The sequence below is a fragment of the Antechinus flavipes genome, chromosome 2 (assembly GCF_016432865.1).
Source record: "Antechinus flavipes isolate AdamAnt ecotype Samford, QLD, Australia chromosome 2, AdamAnt_v2, whole genome shotgun sequence".
Classification (NCBI taxonomy): Eukaryota; Metazoa; Chordata; class Mammalia; order Dasyuromorphia; family Dasyuridae; genus Antechinus; species Antechinus flavipes.
In genome coordinates, this window is record NC_067399.1 from 52988750 (window position 1) to 53007116 (window position 18367).

General features: G+C 37.2%; 1 protein-coding gene across 1 annotated transcript in view; it reads left to right on the top strand.

Annotated features, from left to right (window-relative positions):
* The window catches only part of CA5A (carbonic anhydrase 5A), a 45278-nt gene that overhangs the window by 13462 nt on the left and 13449 nt on the right, over nt 1-18367 (top strand). Inside the window, exon 3 of the mRNA XM_051974826.1 lies at nt 15229-15347. Coding sequence (XP_051830786.1) covers nt 15229-15347 — 119 coding nt within the window. The remainder of the gene's footprint in view (nt 1-15228; nt 15348-18367) is intronic.

Below are 18367 nucleotides of genomic sequence, written 5' to 3' on the forward strand. Positions count from 1 at the left end.
TAGCAAAACGTGTGCACTTTTTGTTCGGGAAGGCGACCTGGCTCTGCGTGGTCCAATCTACCTCCCTTTGGGAGAGGCAGCTTAGGGAAGGGGAATATGTCCCGAATTGAAAATCAGAGGCCGTGAATTTGAATCTCAACTCAGTCATTTATCAGCTTTCTGACTTTGTCCATATCACTTAACTTTGCCAGTTCTAAATCATTGATCGTAATAGACATTCAGAGCTTTTTGTCATATGGCCAATGGGTAAATGGTGTGATCTTCAGATTCCAGGAACAGTGAGGTTCTATATTATCTGTATTTATTGACAACACATTTAGTTTTAGAATTAAAATGGACTTGTCTCTCTTGGAGAACTAAGAAGGAAATTCTTCCATGTCAGTACAAACGGGGACAGAGATCTCATGTATACCAGAACACTGGCATTTTGGCAATATTGCTGAGAGGTTTGAATGAGATCATGTTTGCGAGTGGCTTTGGGAACTTTCAATCGCTATATAAATGTCACTTATTATCATTGCTATTATTACTCAAATATTCAAGTGGTGATATGATCTCATCAATCTGGATTTTCCTTTCAATAATCCCCAGATATTCAACCTCTACTTCAACCTTTCTCAACCCAACCATGTCTGTCCATATCCTCCCACAAACAGGATCTCCACAGGCCCTCCGGCCAACAGCTAGGAGCCTTTCTGATTTTCTCTTGACAATTGAGAGGCCAGTGGAGGACTTGGGCTCTGTGCCTGTTAACTTAGCTCACTCTTGCCATGTGAACAGTCCATTTTCTTTTATAATCATGTTTCCCACTTGACAGCTATGATGGGAGCAATATCACAATCCCATGCAAGTTTTAGACTAGTTTGCTTTAAAGGTATTAAAACTGTTCTCAAGCCTTTACTACTTCTCAGGACTAAAGGGGAAGGTTGTTGAAACATCTAAGTGGTACAATGGATAGGTTACTTCAGTCTGGGGTCAGGAAGGTTGAGTTCAAATCCTAGTTCAGATACTTAATAGGTATGTGACTCATAAGTTACTTAACCACTGTCTATCTCAGTTTCCTTGACTATAAAAGATTGTGAGAATAAAAGGAGATAAAATTTGTAATTTATTTTGCAAATCTTATAAGATTTTATAAATGCTAGCTATTACTGATATCACCTCCTGCTCATCTAAGTCCTAAATAGCCACGAGAAGCTCTGATGCTTGGCTGATGAAAAATTATGAGTCATTTCAGGCAAGGGAGCTTCACCTAGTTATATCTATTCAAGGTATACTCAATACCTATTTTGTTGAATATTCTTCTACTACTAACTCTAAGAAAAGCTCCTTTTTAAAAACTATTTAATGACCTACAGTAATTATCTCATTTGATACAAATATCAAACACAATTAGCAAAGGGCTGACCTGAATCAAGCCCACCCCAGACGACAAACTTTTCTATTTCTTCTGTGAAATTTCTAATTTGTAGAAGCCTGCTCACAGTCACCATAAACCTTTTTATTGTTCTCAGAATAATGCAAATTTTTAATCTTTAGGAGAATTTAGTGTTTATGAATAATTGCCATACAATAAATGCCAGTAAAGTACTGATATCTAAGAGTCTGGCCTTTCATTCTGAAGTAAATTTCAGGTCATTAAAGGAGTTTTCTAATTTTTCTGAAGGCCAGACTTTTCTCATCCTCCCATGATTTGGACTTGCCCATTTTTGTTGTTTGTCTAAGATATCTGATAAGCTCATAGGTTATCCATGTCATAATAGATATTCTTCATGCACATGGTGTTCCTTGTGTGAATTATTAGGTTTAACTCTTTTGAGTAGACATAAGATCTCTTCTAGGAGGTTTTTCAGCATTCTAGAACTCACTGTACCCAACACAGCATCACAGGCAGACAAGAATTACTGGAGTATCTCACCAATCATAGGGAGTCTCTCTTCAGTAATAAATCATTTCCAATCTCTTACAATACAAATAAGAATCAATATATAAGTATGAGGTTTATGTAGTCTTCATGTCTTTGCTCTCCTTCTTTCCTTATTTCTGATACACAATTTCCACCATTTTCCTATGATTCTTATTTATTTCTACTCTTATATTGAAGTCATTGAATTTCAAAGTATATTTTATATAATAGTAAGTATTTATTAAGCATCTAAGATATGCTTTGCAGCATGTTAAACATTGGGTGTCCAAAGAAAGACAAAAAACAAAAAAGAAAAACCCAAAACAAAGTAGTCCCTGCTTGCTAGGATCTTTCATTCTAATGGAAGGGACAGCATATATAATGTATATGTATGACATATATATATATTTATTTTAGATTTAATTTAGAAAGAAAACTCTTGATGTGATTTCTCAAACTCCTTATTCTTTGTAATGGATGTTGGTACATAATAAGCTGCAATTATGATTATTTTCATGATTTTTTTTTTTTTTGGTAAATTCTTAAGAGTACTGCAACATGAGATGACCAAATATCTGATGAAATTATATTTTTTTCTTGCCTTTGGGCACACAGTAAATACAATTCTACCAAGTCCTTTATTGGCTTCTCAAAACAAACAAACAAACAAACAAAAAAAAAAAGAACCCTGTGATCCTTCCTTCTACTCCACTGTGATATCCATCATTACTTCTGGTTTCATTTATAGTGAGAATGTCAACATCGATATAACTTGATTCTTTTGCCAGAATATCCATTCACTGGCCATTGGACAAGAATCTCAACTGTAGATAATATCTGCTATGTTAACATTTGTAGAAAGTCTAAAAACAAAGTGATTCTTAGTTTTCTCTGCCCTCCTTCTTTTTTGATCTTTGACACTGTGAAAAGAGGGTAAGAAGGACTGAGAACTAATTTTTTTCCATTTTTATTTCAAGAATGGCCAAAAAATTCAGCACCATGTAAGCAGGTTATTGAGGATGAGCCTCTGTACTGAGAAGTAGGCCAGACTTTAGAAAGCAGATTAAATCTATTGCTAAGACTATATTGAAACCATCCTGTCATGGCAGATTCTGTCATAATTTTCTGTTCAATGGAATTTCTCCACACTACAATTAGTGTTGGATTAGGATTTTCTGTAGGGTTGTTATTATTATTAACTAGAGTATAATTATAGTATATTAATAATAATGGTGACCACATATGTCCAAGAAGAATAAATTCTTCAAACTAATTTTTGTTAAATCCTTTTGTTTTATTCAGATAGTTCAAAGAAGCCCTACTTAATCATCTGAAGTATTTTTCTCACTAAAGAGCATCCTTCTTTTCTAGGGAGAGAATAAGAAAAGAAATGTACTTAGTCTCTAAAGGACCTGGGCTTGGCTTCTATTATGTGAGCATGGGAAAGCCAACCTCTCTGAAACTCAGTTGCCTCATCTGTAAAATGTTTCTCTGCCACATGAGGATCTTGTGAGGCTACATAAGATAAAAATATACAATGCATTTTAGAAATCTCCAGATGCTATATAAATGTTAGCACATTATTAGTATTGTTCTATTTCCAGAGGAAAGAGCTAATGACCAGAAATATACTGGCAATGATTCAGACAGCGGTTGAGAGACCTGTTTAATCCAAAAGCTAATAAACCAGCCAATTGTCCTCTTATATTCCTTGCCAAATTCAAGAAACTTTGGAAGCCTATACATAGTTTGCATAGGAAAGGATTCTAGATTTGGAGTTTGGTAGACCTGGACTATTTCTTTCATTTACTATTCATGTGACATTGGACAAGTTATCACCCCATTGCAATCTCTAGTTGGTTCTGTATCCAAAAAAGCAGTCAGAGCTCCTCCTGCACCTTTGAGCTCTGGATTCTATGATTCTGTGGCTCACATTCTTTTATCTTTCTTGCTTGTCTTTTCCCCATTTTTTCTCATCTATCTCCATGATCCAGTCCTCTTTCCAGTGACTGCCCCGAGTCTACCTCCCATCAAAGATTCTTCTCATCTACACTGTGTTGATCTTCTATAATGTACTTAGGTACTCCCTGTCTCCCCATTCCAAGGTAAGCTTCCTAAGGGCAGGAATCATGGTTTCAACCTTTCTTTTTATCCATAGTTCCAAGCACATAATTAAGCTTAACATGTTTTTCTTTCCAATTTTTTCCTCTTGCATTTTTTTATGCTCCTCTTCTTGACTTTTTTCAACCATCCTTGAAATCGGGGGATTTCCATAAGGGGCCTGACATATGTGCAGAGTACTTGGGATGGTATCACTTCACATGGAGAAACGGGGAAGCCTGTTTCTGGGAGAATCATGGTGATGTGTAAGGGAAAGGCACTGGAGCGTGCATAAACATTTCATAGTTCTGGTTGACTAACTGTATGTTGAAAAGGAGGCTCTTTGACTGGCTGCCAAGATATTCAAAAAGGCCTACCAGCTTCAGCCGCTGTTGCATCTCCCAATGCTTAGCACAGCGCCTGGCACGCGGCAGGCACTTAAGAAATATTTATTACTTCATTCTTTTTTGGCTTCATTTGGTGACTTCTGGCTCAGGCTTTGATGGGAGACCCTACCAATCATGGGAGTTTAAAATGGTAGGAGAGCAAGCTATAGGAATCTGGTAGCCAGAATCCAGGATAAGCTTTGTACATTAAGGAACAACTAGAAACCTTTGGAAGTAATTTCCAGAACCCCATCCCAGCAGTATCTGAGATGCAGGTTCATCTAGAAATCGTGACTTCTGGACATAAACTTATTGGGACTAATGCTATATGGGAACTGAATTAAGTTTGACTCCAGTTCTCCAGGTGGTAGATGGGAAATATTGGGACACAGGGAGAAAGGAATATTTGTTTTTGCTTTAGATCTGAAGGATTCCCTTGTAAAAGCTAACCAATGTTAAGTAGTTAAGTGGATGTTACTAGCACTAATTGGGGTGCTACTCAATGGAAAGAAACATTACCAGTGGGGGCCCAAGCCAATGGCAGTGGTAGAACAATTGCCCTCAGATTTATGGTAGAAGTGGTTGTGGGAGAGAAGGCCAAAGTGCACATGTTAGCTATGAAAAGAAAAAAAAAAAACTTATAATATCTGAAAAGTAAAATGTCATTTAAAGATTTTTTAAAAAGAAAATTAGTTAAAATAAGCAAAGATACAAAGAAACTAGAATAGTTCATAAATACAGTAAGAAGAGGAAAAGATTTCAAATTGAAAAGAAATGCAGAATATGAGTTAATATATGTAAACCCATAGCTATTTAGGTGTTGGGGCATTACCAACTGGGTGAGGGCCCGAGATGTGAAGCCAACCATTACTAAATATCCATGCAGATTTTCCTTTGGCTCCTGGGAGCCCAACAAAGCTAAGTGAAGGCAAAGATTCCGCACCCAAAGCCTGGCCAGCAATGGGCTCAGGGAACTGTGAATTCAGTTTCTGGAATGTTAATAGCACTAGAAGCCAAAGTGAAAAAAAGGAGGATAAATGATTTTTATAGGAATGGGGGAAGCCAGAGGAAAAACTGAGGTAATACAGAAGAATAAAACTCCTGCCTGGATAGACACCCACTGTCAAATTCCCTCCACCAAACAAACACCTGACTTCATGCAAACCTTCAGGTTATAGATCTAGATCAGTGAACAGAGAAGAAGATTCCTTTCCATGTACAACATTCATGTAAAAAAAAAAAAAACAGAATTCATGGACTTCAAATATAAGCATCTTCCTCTTAAAATAAGCTATTTTTTACTCTGCCTGTCTTATATATAAACTGGCTTGTGAAAGAATGAAATTTTAATTTGGCTACTTCTCCCCAGCCCAAGATAGGATGCCATGGGAGAGCTAAAGACCTAGTAATCTATGCCAATGGCTCTTTGAATTTCCACATCCCTCAGAGGTAGAGTCACCAAAAACAAAAACAAAAACAAATTTAAGCTCATAACATGACCCAGTAATAAGAAATGACCAGGTTCTGGTTTAAAATATAGCTCAAGACCATCAACACTGGCTACCTATCACAGAAGCATAGTATTTGAGCTAAAAAAAAAAAAAAAAAACCCAAAGGAGCATAGAAGTTATTTAGCTGTCACCTTATTTTACAGTTGAGACAATAGTGGTTTGGGGGCTTCAAGGTCACTTAAGTGGTGATTTAGCGAATTTAAACTCCAGTCCTCTGACTCCAAATTAGGGACTTTTTCTAATGCCCCATGTGACATTATAATTGGGAGTTACTTTGTTATCATTACAAATGAGAATACAAATTGGGAGTATTTTCTGTGTATCTGCTACTGTAGCGATGATGTAACATGTAATGCTATAGGGAACAAGAACAAAGTAGTCACAGCAATTTCAGGATAGCTCTGTTCTAAGGGAGCATTTCTTAAGAGTATACCATACACCAGCCTTTGTGCTAAGCATTGGGAATACAAAAAAAAAAAAAAAAAAAAGACGAAAACATTCCTGCCCTCAAGGAGATCCTATGGGAGAGGTAACACGTAAACAATTACACTCACACACATATAATTAATATATGTACTTATATATTATACATAAATATAACACATGTAATATAATATAAATACATGTTATAAATATGTATAATAAATATATCTATTACATGTGTGTATTTATATACATATGAGCCAATCAAAAGAGGAAGTAAGATGAGATTTCTCATTCTTTCATTCCAGAGAGAGAAATGAAGGTAGACAGCTGAGAATTCTAAGTAATGGGTAGAAGTTGCAGAGAGGCAAATGCTGACCTGCTTTAGGGAATTATTTATTCTTAATAGAGCTGTCCAAAACTGGAATAAATCACTTTAGGAGAGAATGAGTTCTCTTTTCCTAGGAACCTTAAAGCAGAGGCTGGATAAGCATCTATCCGGGATGTCATATGAGGGATACCTGCTGAGGAATATATATTGGCCAAAATGATCTCGCCCTTCCAAGGGGACAAAACTCTTTAAGATTTTGGATTTCTGTGTCTCGTGGATTGGTCATCCTGCTATTTGTGATTGAGTCCACTAGATGGCAGGAAAGAGAAACAAGAGAAGTAGCTAATCAGAACAAATGGAAAATTTATGTTTGGCTGTGGAATACTTGGACACAGTAGGTTTTGTTATCTGAGTTGGGTTTTTTGTTTTTTTGGATTTTTTTTTTGGTGACTCTTATTTACTTCCCCCTTCTCCTCTTCATTTCTCACACTCATACCTTTTTTCTATGAATTACCTCATCTGACCCCAACATTAATTCTGTGAAATTGATATTATTATTGTCACCCCCATTTTACAGGTGAAGAAAGTGTAGCTAACAGAGGTTAGTGCAAATGCCTTGCTTTAGGACACTAATGAGACAGGATTTGAATTCAGGGTTTCCTGACTCCAGATCCCCAGTCATTTATTGTAATTTGTATATAGACAGCTAGGTGGCGTTAAAACACTGGATTTGGAAAAGAAGACCTGAGTTCAAATTCCACCCCAGATGTTTATTAGCTACAGGACCTTCTGTCTGCCTTAATTTTCTCATGTGTAAAAACTGAGGTAAATAATAGTACCTACTTCCCAGGGTTGTTGTGAGAATCAAATGAGACAATATTGGTGTAGGACTAAGCACATTTGAGTGTATGTATATATAATATGAGAGACAAGATGAAGAAATAAGATGAGAGTTCCCATTCTTTCAGCCCAGAGAGCAGAAATGAGGGCAGGCAGCTGAGAATTCCAAGTAATGGGTGGCAGCTGTGTAAATGTTAGCAGTTGTTAAGAATTTTATTAAGTACTTAATGGCATTAAGTACTGATTATTATTAACAGTAGTAAATAATTAATGTTTTTGACTATGTCATACTGTCTCTCAAAGAGGTCATACCCTTGAATCCTTTACATATTACAGATCATTTATGTATGTATTTATATTTGTACTCATTACACGTGCTATACATGTTATCTTTTCCTATAGAATGTAAGCCCCTGAGGGCAAGAATTATTTCATTTTTGTCGTTGTATCTTCAGTGCCTACCATTCATAGTAGAAGCTTAATAAATGTTTGTTCCTGACCATAGAAGATCTTGTATTTTTAAACCTCAATTTTGGATTATTCTCACCCTCCATTGCTACCTTCATTCCTTCTCAAGGACTACAGCATGAAGCTAGAGAAAATAACAAAACTATCGACTGAGTCCACTATAAGTTTATGCTATATAATTATATAATTACAATAAAGGAATTCTATAAAAGAATCCTATAAAAGAAAAGGAAAAATACCTTCCTAATCGATTCGTTATCCCACTTACCACACTGCTTTTCCCAAGCTTTTTCATCTCTTCAAATTTCCTCTGGCTCCCCAACTCACTCTTCTCTCAGCTGAGAACCTTGTCTCATGTTTCACAGAAGAAAAATGGAATCCTTTCATGAAGAGTTCCATCCTTCTCCTCGCTCCCTCCCATCTTGAGCTACACAAATGCTTTTTGCCATGCTATTTCATCCTCAACTCACATAAGGAGGTGACCCTTCTCCTTACGGAAGCAATCTTCTCTACATGCACAAGAAATTCCATTCCATTTTGTCTTCTCCAGCAAATTTTTCCTACTCTCTCCCCATCCCTATTCTATTGTCACTATTTATTCTCTGTCTACTGGTTGTTTCTTACTGCCTTCAAACATGTCCATGTCTTCCCCCATCCTCAGAATACCCTCACTTGAGACCTCCATTTCCTTTAGCTAACATTCTTTTTCTTTCTTCCCCTTTGTGGTTAAACTTCTTGAGAATGTTATCCACATTAGGTACCTTTATTTCCTTTCCTCTCGTTCTTCTTAACTCTAAAATCTAGCTTCTAACTTTATTCACTTGAAACTGCTCTCTCAGAAACTATCAATGATCCCTTAATTGTCGATCTAAAGACCTCTTCTCAGTCCTCATCCTTCTGAACTTCACCACAATCTTTGACATTGTTAAGCAAGCTCTTCTGGATACTCTCTCTTCTCTGGGTTTCCATGACATTTTCTTCTGGTTCTCCTCCTACCAATCTGACATTTCCTTCTCTGGGTTCTTTGCTAATGTTTGCTAATAACAAAACTCCTCCAAGATCCTATCCCGGACTCTCTTCTCTTAGCCTCATGTACTATTTCACTTGATGTTCTCATCAGCTCCTATGGTTTCAATGAACTTCTCTATGTAAATGACTCTCAGATTTAGTCCAGTGTCTAATCTCTCTACCAATTTCTATTTTAGATCTCAAACTGCTTATTAGACATTTAAATTGTATGTCCTATAAACTTTTAAATTCAACAGTCCCCAAACTGAACTAATTTTCTTTCCAAATCTTCCTCTTGGCTTAACATTCCTATTACCCTTGAGCACACTACCATCCTCCTAGTTATATGGGCTCATGAATTAGAAGTCATCTTAGACTCCTCTCTCAGCCCATAGATTCAATCTGTTGTCAAGGGCCTCTTTGCAGGATATCTTGCATACCACTTTTCTCCTCTATGGAGCTGTCACCATTGGTAGACCTTTATCATCTCATGTTTATACTATGGCAACAGTATGGTTGTTGGTTTTTCTGTTCCAAGTCTCTCCAATCCGTCCTCCATTCAGCTCTCAAATTGATCTTCCTAAAACCCACATCCCAACATATTTTACCTTTCCTCTCTACAGTAGAACTTTACATTTTAAAACTGAAGGTTAATCTTATTACCAACAGAATCAAGTATTTAATACCCCTCCCCCAATTTGTTTTTTAAAGCTCTTAGTAACTTGTGTCTTCCTACCTTTCCAGTTTTCTAAGGCTCAAATTCTCCTTCCTGTACTCTGTAATCCAGTGACACTGGCTTACAGGCTGTTCCTGCCAGCCTGACACTCTATTTCTCAATTCTCTGTGTCCCCTTGAGTGTCACAACTGTCCCTCTTGCTTGGAATGGTTTCTCTCTTCATATTTGCCCATGTCTGGAATTCCCCATCTCCCTCTGTCTCTGTCTTTTTATTTCTCTCTCTTTCTCCCTGTCTTTGTCTGTCTCTATTTCTGTCTCCCTATGTATTTCTATGTCTCTGTCTCACTCTGTCTCTGTCATCTTTTCTTTTGACATCTTCTTTCTTTACCTTTCTCTTTTCCACCCCCCCCCCCACTCTAACTCTAGCTCTATTTCCCTCTTTTTCTTCCTCTGTGTATGTATCCTTCTCTTCCTATCTTTATTGCCTTTCTTCTAGTCATAGCAAGTCTCACCTTTTGCAAGGAACCTTTTCCAATCCCTCTTAATTTTGTGCTTCCCTTTGAGATTACTCTCAATTTACCATGTATTTATCTTTTTTGCACATTATTACTTCATCTTCTTTGTCCCACTAGACAGTAACCTCCTTAAGAGTAGGGACTAGCTTTTGCCTTTCTTTATTAGCCCAGCTTTAGCATAGTACCTGTTAACCAATTGTTGATTCAGACAAGTTAGAGAAAGAACTCATAGTGGCTTAGGAGAAATCAGAAAAGACCTTCACCTGATCAGATAAAGGAAACTACATTGTATGGTTTTCAGTCCTTTCAAAATATCTTCGGTCTATTTTATCAAAGAAACGGGTGGGAGAATAGGACATAACTGTTCTGAAGAATTACTTGAATGAGATTTAGATATATAGTCTGTCCCTCTTTGGTTACTTTCAGATTTTACATAATTACAGAAGAACCAAGAACATCAGGAACACAATTATCAGCTGAAATATATATATAGGTCAGAGTCAAAAGGGGTTTAGAAGTTAAAGGTTTCATCCCTTCCTCTGAGGATGATGATAATGGAGACTGGGAAAGGAGAAAAATTTGCTTATAGTCATAGCTAGTTAGGGAGCAGATCTCAGCTCTCAAGATTTGGAGTCCTGCGTTGAATGTAGTCTACTACATTCTATAGTGTCCTGATAAAGTGGAAAGAATACTGGACAGGATGTCAGAACACCTAGGTTTAATTCAATTCACTTTGGTGTTTTAACAGAGGCTGCCAGGTGGTGGGCTTAATCAGGAAGACCTGAATTCAAATTTGCCCTTAGACACTTTCTAGCTCTGTGATTCTGGGCAAGTTGCTTAACTGCTGCCTGACTTAGTTTCCTTAATTGTGAAATGGGATAATAATAGCAATATATTATGAAAGTGAGGCAGTTAATATTTTTTACTAACCATCTTGATGGTTATTATTCAGAATAGGCCGATCTGACCTGGGATTTAGAAACAGGAGTCAAAGTGAGCACATCAGAAATCCTTGGGAATATTCACATACTGAACCTGGAACTCCCCTTGCTATGCCACAGAACCAACTCAGACTGGTGCAGGTCCACTTCCAACCCAGTTCTGAAAAATAGCCTAGGTGAAAGATAATCTGATAAAACGCTTATGTGATTATCCCCACCCCTTTCTTTTTTTTTTCTTTTCCTCTCTCTCTTGTTCCCTCTTTCTCTTCCTACCTTCCTTCCCTTCTCTCTCTCTCTCTTTCTTTTTGTCTTTCTTTCCTCCTTTTTTCCTCCCTCTATCCCGTCTTCCCTTTTTTTTTCCTTCCTTCATCTCTCCCTCATTTCTCCTTCTCTTCCTTCCCCCTTCCTATTTTCATTCTTGATTTTTTTTCCTTCTTTCCTTCTTTTCTCCCTCCTTCCTTCCTTTCCCCCCTTCCTTTATTCATCACAATTACAGTAATGTAAAAGAAAAGCAAGCTATTATAAAACATTGATTCAGCAGTGTCACTAATGGTTCTGTATCCCAAAGAGATTGTAAAAGAGGGGGACCCACCTGTGCAAAAGTGTTTGTAGCAGCTCTTTTTTGAAGTGGTAAAAAATTAGAAAGTAAGTAGATGTCCATACCATAAGTTATGGTATATAGATGCCATGGAATATTATTGTTCTATAAGAAATGATGAGCAGCTGATTTCAGAAACACCTGGAGAGACTTATATGAACTGATACTGAGTGAAGTGAGCAGAACTAAGAGACCACTGTACACAGTAACTGTAAGATTGTGTAATAATCAACTGTAATGGACTTGGCTCTTCCCAGCAATATGGTAATTCAAGACAATCCCAGTAGATTTAGGATGGAAAATGCCATCTGCATTCAGAGGGACCTTATAGAGATAGAATGTGAATAGAAGCATAGTATTTTCACCTTTTTTGGTTTGCTTGTGTGCTTTCTCTTTCTGTTGGGTTCTTTTCCCTTTTGTTCTGATTTTTCTTTCACAATATGACAAATAAGAAAATGTTTAAAAGAATTGTACATGTATAGCCTATATAAGATTGCTTACTTTGGGGAGGGGGAAGGTGAAGAAAGGAGGGAGAAAAAATTTGGAACTCAGGAATCCTTCTAAAATGAAAGTTGAAAATATCTCTACATATAATTGGGAAAAAATACTATTGAGGAAAAAAAGAAAAGGAAACCAAACATTGAGTGAATGTAATGACCAGTCTTTCTCCTAGAAAATAGATGATAAAAGGTGCATCTAGATGGCACAGTGGATAGAGTGCTGGCCCTGAAGTCAGGAGAACCTGAGTTCAAATTTGGCCTTAGACACTTAATACTTCCTAGCTGTATGACCCTGGGCAAGTCACTTAACCCCAATTGTCTCAGCAAAAAGAAAAAAAAAAAAAAGAAAATAGATGATAAAATGTGCCTCTCTTCTTTTAGCAGAGGCTATGGTCCTTCCACTAATATTCCCTATTAACAGTTTTCCTTATTATAAGAAGGATGTTTTCAATGGGTATAGAGAGAAAGTATATAGGGAAATTATTGTGATGTTAAATAAAAAGGTACTATTTTAAGTTATTTTTTAAAAGGGTAATATTAGAGTTTTTATTTGTCACTTTTCTCTTTCTGGAAAAGGAAGGATCACGATTTTGTGGTTTAAGGTTAAGGCCAAAGCAAAGAGAGAATTGTCCCCCAGTTCCCTTTCTACCATTCCACCTCGGGAAGCTGCTCTTCCTCAGGGCGAGTCTGTGAGCATTTTTTGGAGGCACTTTGTTCCAGAGAATCCTTGAGGGCAGGGAACTTTTTCACCTATTTTTTTTCCAGGAAGAGGAGAGTTTTGCATAATTCCCAAAATGCTCTTTTAAGCACAGAGCTTATGGAAACCAAAGAAATTTTTCATCAACTTTCTTGCTTCCCAGTGGTGTAAAACTCTTCTCAGTTTCAAGTCTGAGGATCTGTGCAATAATTGATACTTAATTGAGCTACAATCAATACTTCCTCACCATTCTCAATGAAAGACCCCATCCACCCACACTTATATAAAGAAAAATTTTTAACAAAACTACCAGGGTATGTTAGTAGAGGGACCACAGCTCTGTCAAAGGGAGAGAGGTACATTTGTCATCTTCTCTAGGGACAAAACTGGTCATTACAGTGACTCAGAGTTCAACTTCCTTTCCTGTTACATTATTATAGTTCAAGAGCTGGGACAACAAATTACTAGATTTTTTTGAGCAGTTTCTTTATCAAGAAGATGAGAAGAAAGTAATAACACTTGCATTTTCTCCTCCACAGGATAGTAATGCATGTGAAGAAAGTTTTATGGACTCTTATATTGATCATTATTCTATTCCAAATAATATGTATTAAGTGCCAATGACATACAAGAATTTTTATATTCTGGGACATGAAACTATAAAAATGGCAATAGGATCTAGTCTTTTAGTCTCATGGGCAGCTAGGGGATGCAGTAAATAGAAGCTGGGTCTGGAGTTAGGAATATCTAAATTTAAATCTGTCTCAGACACTGTATGACCCTGGGCAAATATGTAACTCTGTTTGCCTCAGTTTTCTCATCTATAAAATGAGTTGGAGAAAAAAATGTCAAATCATTCCAATATTTTTGCCAAGAAAATCCCAAATGTGGTCATAAAGATTAGGCCATGACTGAAATGACTGAACAACACAAAAAGCTTTCAGTCTTTTAGGGGAAATCTGACATGTTCACAAAGAAATATAAAGCAAGTTACAGGGTAATAGGGACAAAAAGAGAGAATTGGGAAAACTGCAATATATTAGGACATAAATGGAAATGGCCTGAAATTGGTATATACCATTTGGAATAAGTATATTAAAGAAAATTGGAACCAAAATGTCCCTTAGAGAACATTTGTCATTAGATAATTGATCCCCTTCTTTTTGTGGATGGGGACAGCTGAAGCTCACATAAGGAAAGTGACCTGTCCAACTATCTTGTAGAAAGGGCAGAACTGGCAATGGAACCTAGACTTTCCACTTCTCAGTCTAGTGCCAGTTATATTCTAATATTTCTCCAATAAGGTGTGTTGAAATGTGACTTTCTTCACTGACTTGTGTCCACTGGAAGGAACTGACTCATGTTTTTATTTTTATAAGCAAATTATTCAGATCATTTTATTCTGTCCAACACAAGGTTTGTTTGCTTTCCTTGACACATACTCTGAATGTTCAGAACTGATTTTCCTTGATAATTTTATGAGGATTTATGGGGATCAGCAGCTTTGGAATGTGACTTTTGCACCTGATTTACATAAGTGGAGGTCTCAGGTATCTACCACAGCCTACGAGGACAGTTGGATATGAAATTTGATAGGCAGGGTTGGGTCATGTTATAGAGAGCTTTGAAGACATGACCTAAGAATTTAGCTGGATAGGATGGAAAGCTGGAAGAGCTTTCAGAAATCATTTAGTTCTTAAATAGATAGACAAGAAATTTAAAGTTACAGAATTTCAGAGTCCCGTTTCAGTAGCTCTAATTAGTAGGAAGTTTTTCTAGCATTTAAGCTCAACTGACCTTTGTGACTTTCACCCATGTTCAGCCAAGAAGTGTGAATCTAATAATCTTTCTTTCATGTGACTTTTCAATTACTTAACAAGATCACTCACCCTCAACTCGATCTTCTTCCAGGCTGAAAATCCCCTATTTCCAACCAATTCTCCTAAAACACGAACTTGGGATTCTTGACCATTCTCCTTGACCATTCTCAGCTTATTAATGTCCTTTCTCAAGTGTGGGATTCAGAATTGAATCCAAAATTCCACTTACGGTCTGTTCAAAGTCAAGGACAGTAAGACTATCCCCTCAAAGTCTGGAAAAGAAAAGGAAATTGCCTGGAATGGTGTAGGTAGAAAGTAGCCAGACTATAATTTAGAGTTCTCATTTCAGGAATTTCCACTTTCCCTTCCCTCCTCCCAAGTGAATTTGTGCAAAGTAGAGTCTGAAGTCTGAAACATCTACAAAACAATTAGTCCACGCCAGTATTTGGGGAAATGGAGCAAAAGGGAGACAGTTTGATCTAAAAACTTTTCTGCTTTACTTTTATAGGAATTAGTGGGGGACCCCTGGACAATCATTACAGACTCAAACAGTTCCACTTCCATTGGGGAGAAATCAATGACTGGGGCTCAGAACATACAGTGGACAATCAAGTTTACCCAGCTGAGGTTTGTACAGTTTATTCATCTAGTGGATTTAAAGATGCTTTTCTCTGACAGAGAATTTGAGCCTAGAGAACTTTAAAAACACAAATATTGGGGTTGGGGGAAGAGTAAAGGTAGCAGGAGAAGTAGCAGGTACCAAAAGCAGAGTATCATTTGCTTTCAGATATGGGAAGGGCTTTATAACATAAAAGGGGCAGCTAGGTAGAACAGTGGATGGAGTGTGTGCCCTGGAATTAGAAAGACTCATCTCTGGCCTCAGATACTTACTAGCTGTGTGGCCTTAGGCAAGTCACCTAACCCTGTTTGCCTCAGTTTCCTCATCTGTTAAATGAACTGGAGAAGGAAATAACTTCAGTATCTTTCCCAAGAAAACCATCAAGTAGAGTCACAGAGTCAGACATGACTGTAATGGTTTAACAAACAAATACTTTTACTACCTGCTTGACAGGAAAGAGCTTTATAAATCTTAATCCACAGTAACAATTTGAGTGGTAATTTATTATTCTTCCAAGTCTAATAAAATTACTATAGCAATTGGAGTAGAGAGAATGAAGCAATGAGAGATCCAGATACAACTAGATGGGGCTGTATCTGGGGATTTGTTTGCAGGATAGTTTTGGATAACACAAAGAAAAAGCCTACCAAAGGCATGAGGGCTCAGAAACAGGGATGGTGGGGTGGTGGGGAATGGGTTGTTACCCTGGAGCTACAAAGAACCATAAGAATAGACAGTAAGAAAATATAGCTGTAAGGAGAAAATATGCTTTTCCTGGCTTTTGACACCCTGGAACAAAGTTCTCTTTGTTCCCACCTAATTACAGTTCTGCAGAGAATTGCTAGTATAGAATGCCCTAATTATATAATAAATTTATACCTTTCAATTTGAGAAAAAGATAAGATTACTGTTCAATTTGCCCAAATTTTGTCCTGTTTCTAAATAATAATAACAGCAATAACATCTAGCATTTATATAGTCTTTTAAGAGTTTCTAAATACTTTATAAATGTCATTAGATCTTCACAACAACTATACAGGTACTATTATTATCCCATTTTATAGATGAAGAAACTAAGTCTGAGAATGGGTAAGCATCTTGTCCAGGGTCACACAGCTAGCAAGTGCCTGAGACAGAATTTAAACTAATGTCTTCTAGGTCGAGTTCTAACACTCTATCCACTCTGTGCCCCCTCCATTTTTTAGTTTGCCCCTATCTTCCAGTCTTGGGAATAATACCGTGAAGGGAGGGAATAGGGGAAGAAAGGACTGGGTGACTTGAGATCTCTCCCCTGACAGACAGAACCTGCTTGGGAGGCTCAAGGATATGTCAGATGTTTGTTCTCCGGTAAAAAGGTAAATAAATAAAGGAAGGCCAGGATTAAGACAGTGAAATTCTCAAATAAAGAAATCCAAAAGCTGGGGAGTGAGAGAAGGGAGGGGAAGAGAAGAAGCTGGAGAAAGTAAGAAAGGAAGAGAAGAAGAAAAAAGAAACATAATATCTTAGGATTCAAAGGCCAGAAACCAACCATAGCAATAACAGTGGCTAGTGACTAAAAAGTAGCAATAAATAAATAAATAAATGGAGAGAAAAGGACACATTTATTTACAAGGAGACAATGAACATTTGTTTAGTATCTAATCGGTAGGGAACTCCATGCTGAGTCCTGAGAGAGACAGGAAGTCCAGATAAGACATGGTCAGCTTCATAAAAGTCATGTCCTGTGCCGTACTTGGGGAATTTTCAGAAATTTAAAGGCTTTCTCTATATAACTCTAAACAAGCCATGTCCTGTCTTGTGGCTTTTGTTTCCTGATCTGAGATCAAGGAATTGAACTGTATACATTCTAAGCTCAAAATCATCTACACTTTTATTAAAAATGAGATGATGGAATATAACTTTTGGCACATCTTGCCAAGCTAGAAAGCTCAGAAGTAGAATAAAAGTCTATTATTCAAGAACCCACCTGATTGTTGGAATGGTCCATCATCTCAATGATTAAGGCATCATGACTCTCTTGCCCATGACAACAATTCACTGATACCATCTCCTAAATTATAGTGTCCCATAAATCTTAGTGCAATTTGAGACAGCACCATAACCAGGATCATAGAGCTATAGTTAAAAGAGATCTCAGAGGTCATCCAGGTCAATAATCTCTCCTTCCTCTATTTGATATGTGAGGAAAGTGAAGTCCAAAAAAAAGTGCCTCTGATTACAGAGTCAGTGTGCTGTGCTTTGTACCTCATTGCCTCCCAAGGGTTGAGATCAACATGGGTGAAGGAAGTACCAATTCTGGGAAATTATTAATTATTTGAATTATTATATTGAATGTTACATTATATTGAATTATTGACATGTTTAAAATGGACTTTCTACTGTGTTAGGCAATCGACTGAGGAGACAGCATGCAAACAACTATATCCAAAGAAACTAGAGACAGACCAAAAATTGGAACTGATCAGAGGGAAGGCACTAACATAAAGGGGAACTCGGAAAGACTTCTTGAAGGAGGTGGAATTTTATCTGAGATCTGAAGGAAGTCAGTGAAGACAGCAGGAAGAGATAAGCAGAGAGAAAGTTCCAGGTAGGAGAGGACAGCCAGTGGAAATGTCCACAGTCTAGAGATGGAGGGACTTGGCTAAAAGTGTCCCCGGATTGCAGAATATGTCAGGAGCTGAGAAAAGGAATGTGGTATAAGAAGACTGAAAAGGTAGGAAGGAGCTAAGTTATGTAGGATTTTAAAAGGCAAAATTTAATATTTAATATTTGATTATGGAGCTAATAGGGAACCAATAGTTTATTAAATAGAAATAGGGGATAACTATGCTTATGTTTTAGGAAGATCAATTTTGACAATTTGAGCCGAGAATGACCTTGAGTGGAGAGAGATTTGAGGCAGAGAGACCATGACATCCTCCTTCCATCTTTTTTTTCTAAAGTTGAAGGAGAGATCAAAAAGGGAGCCCTAACTTTCAAGAAAAGAAAAAAAACCGTTATCTTTATATTTTCTCTGCCTCAGGAAATT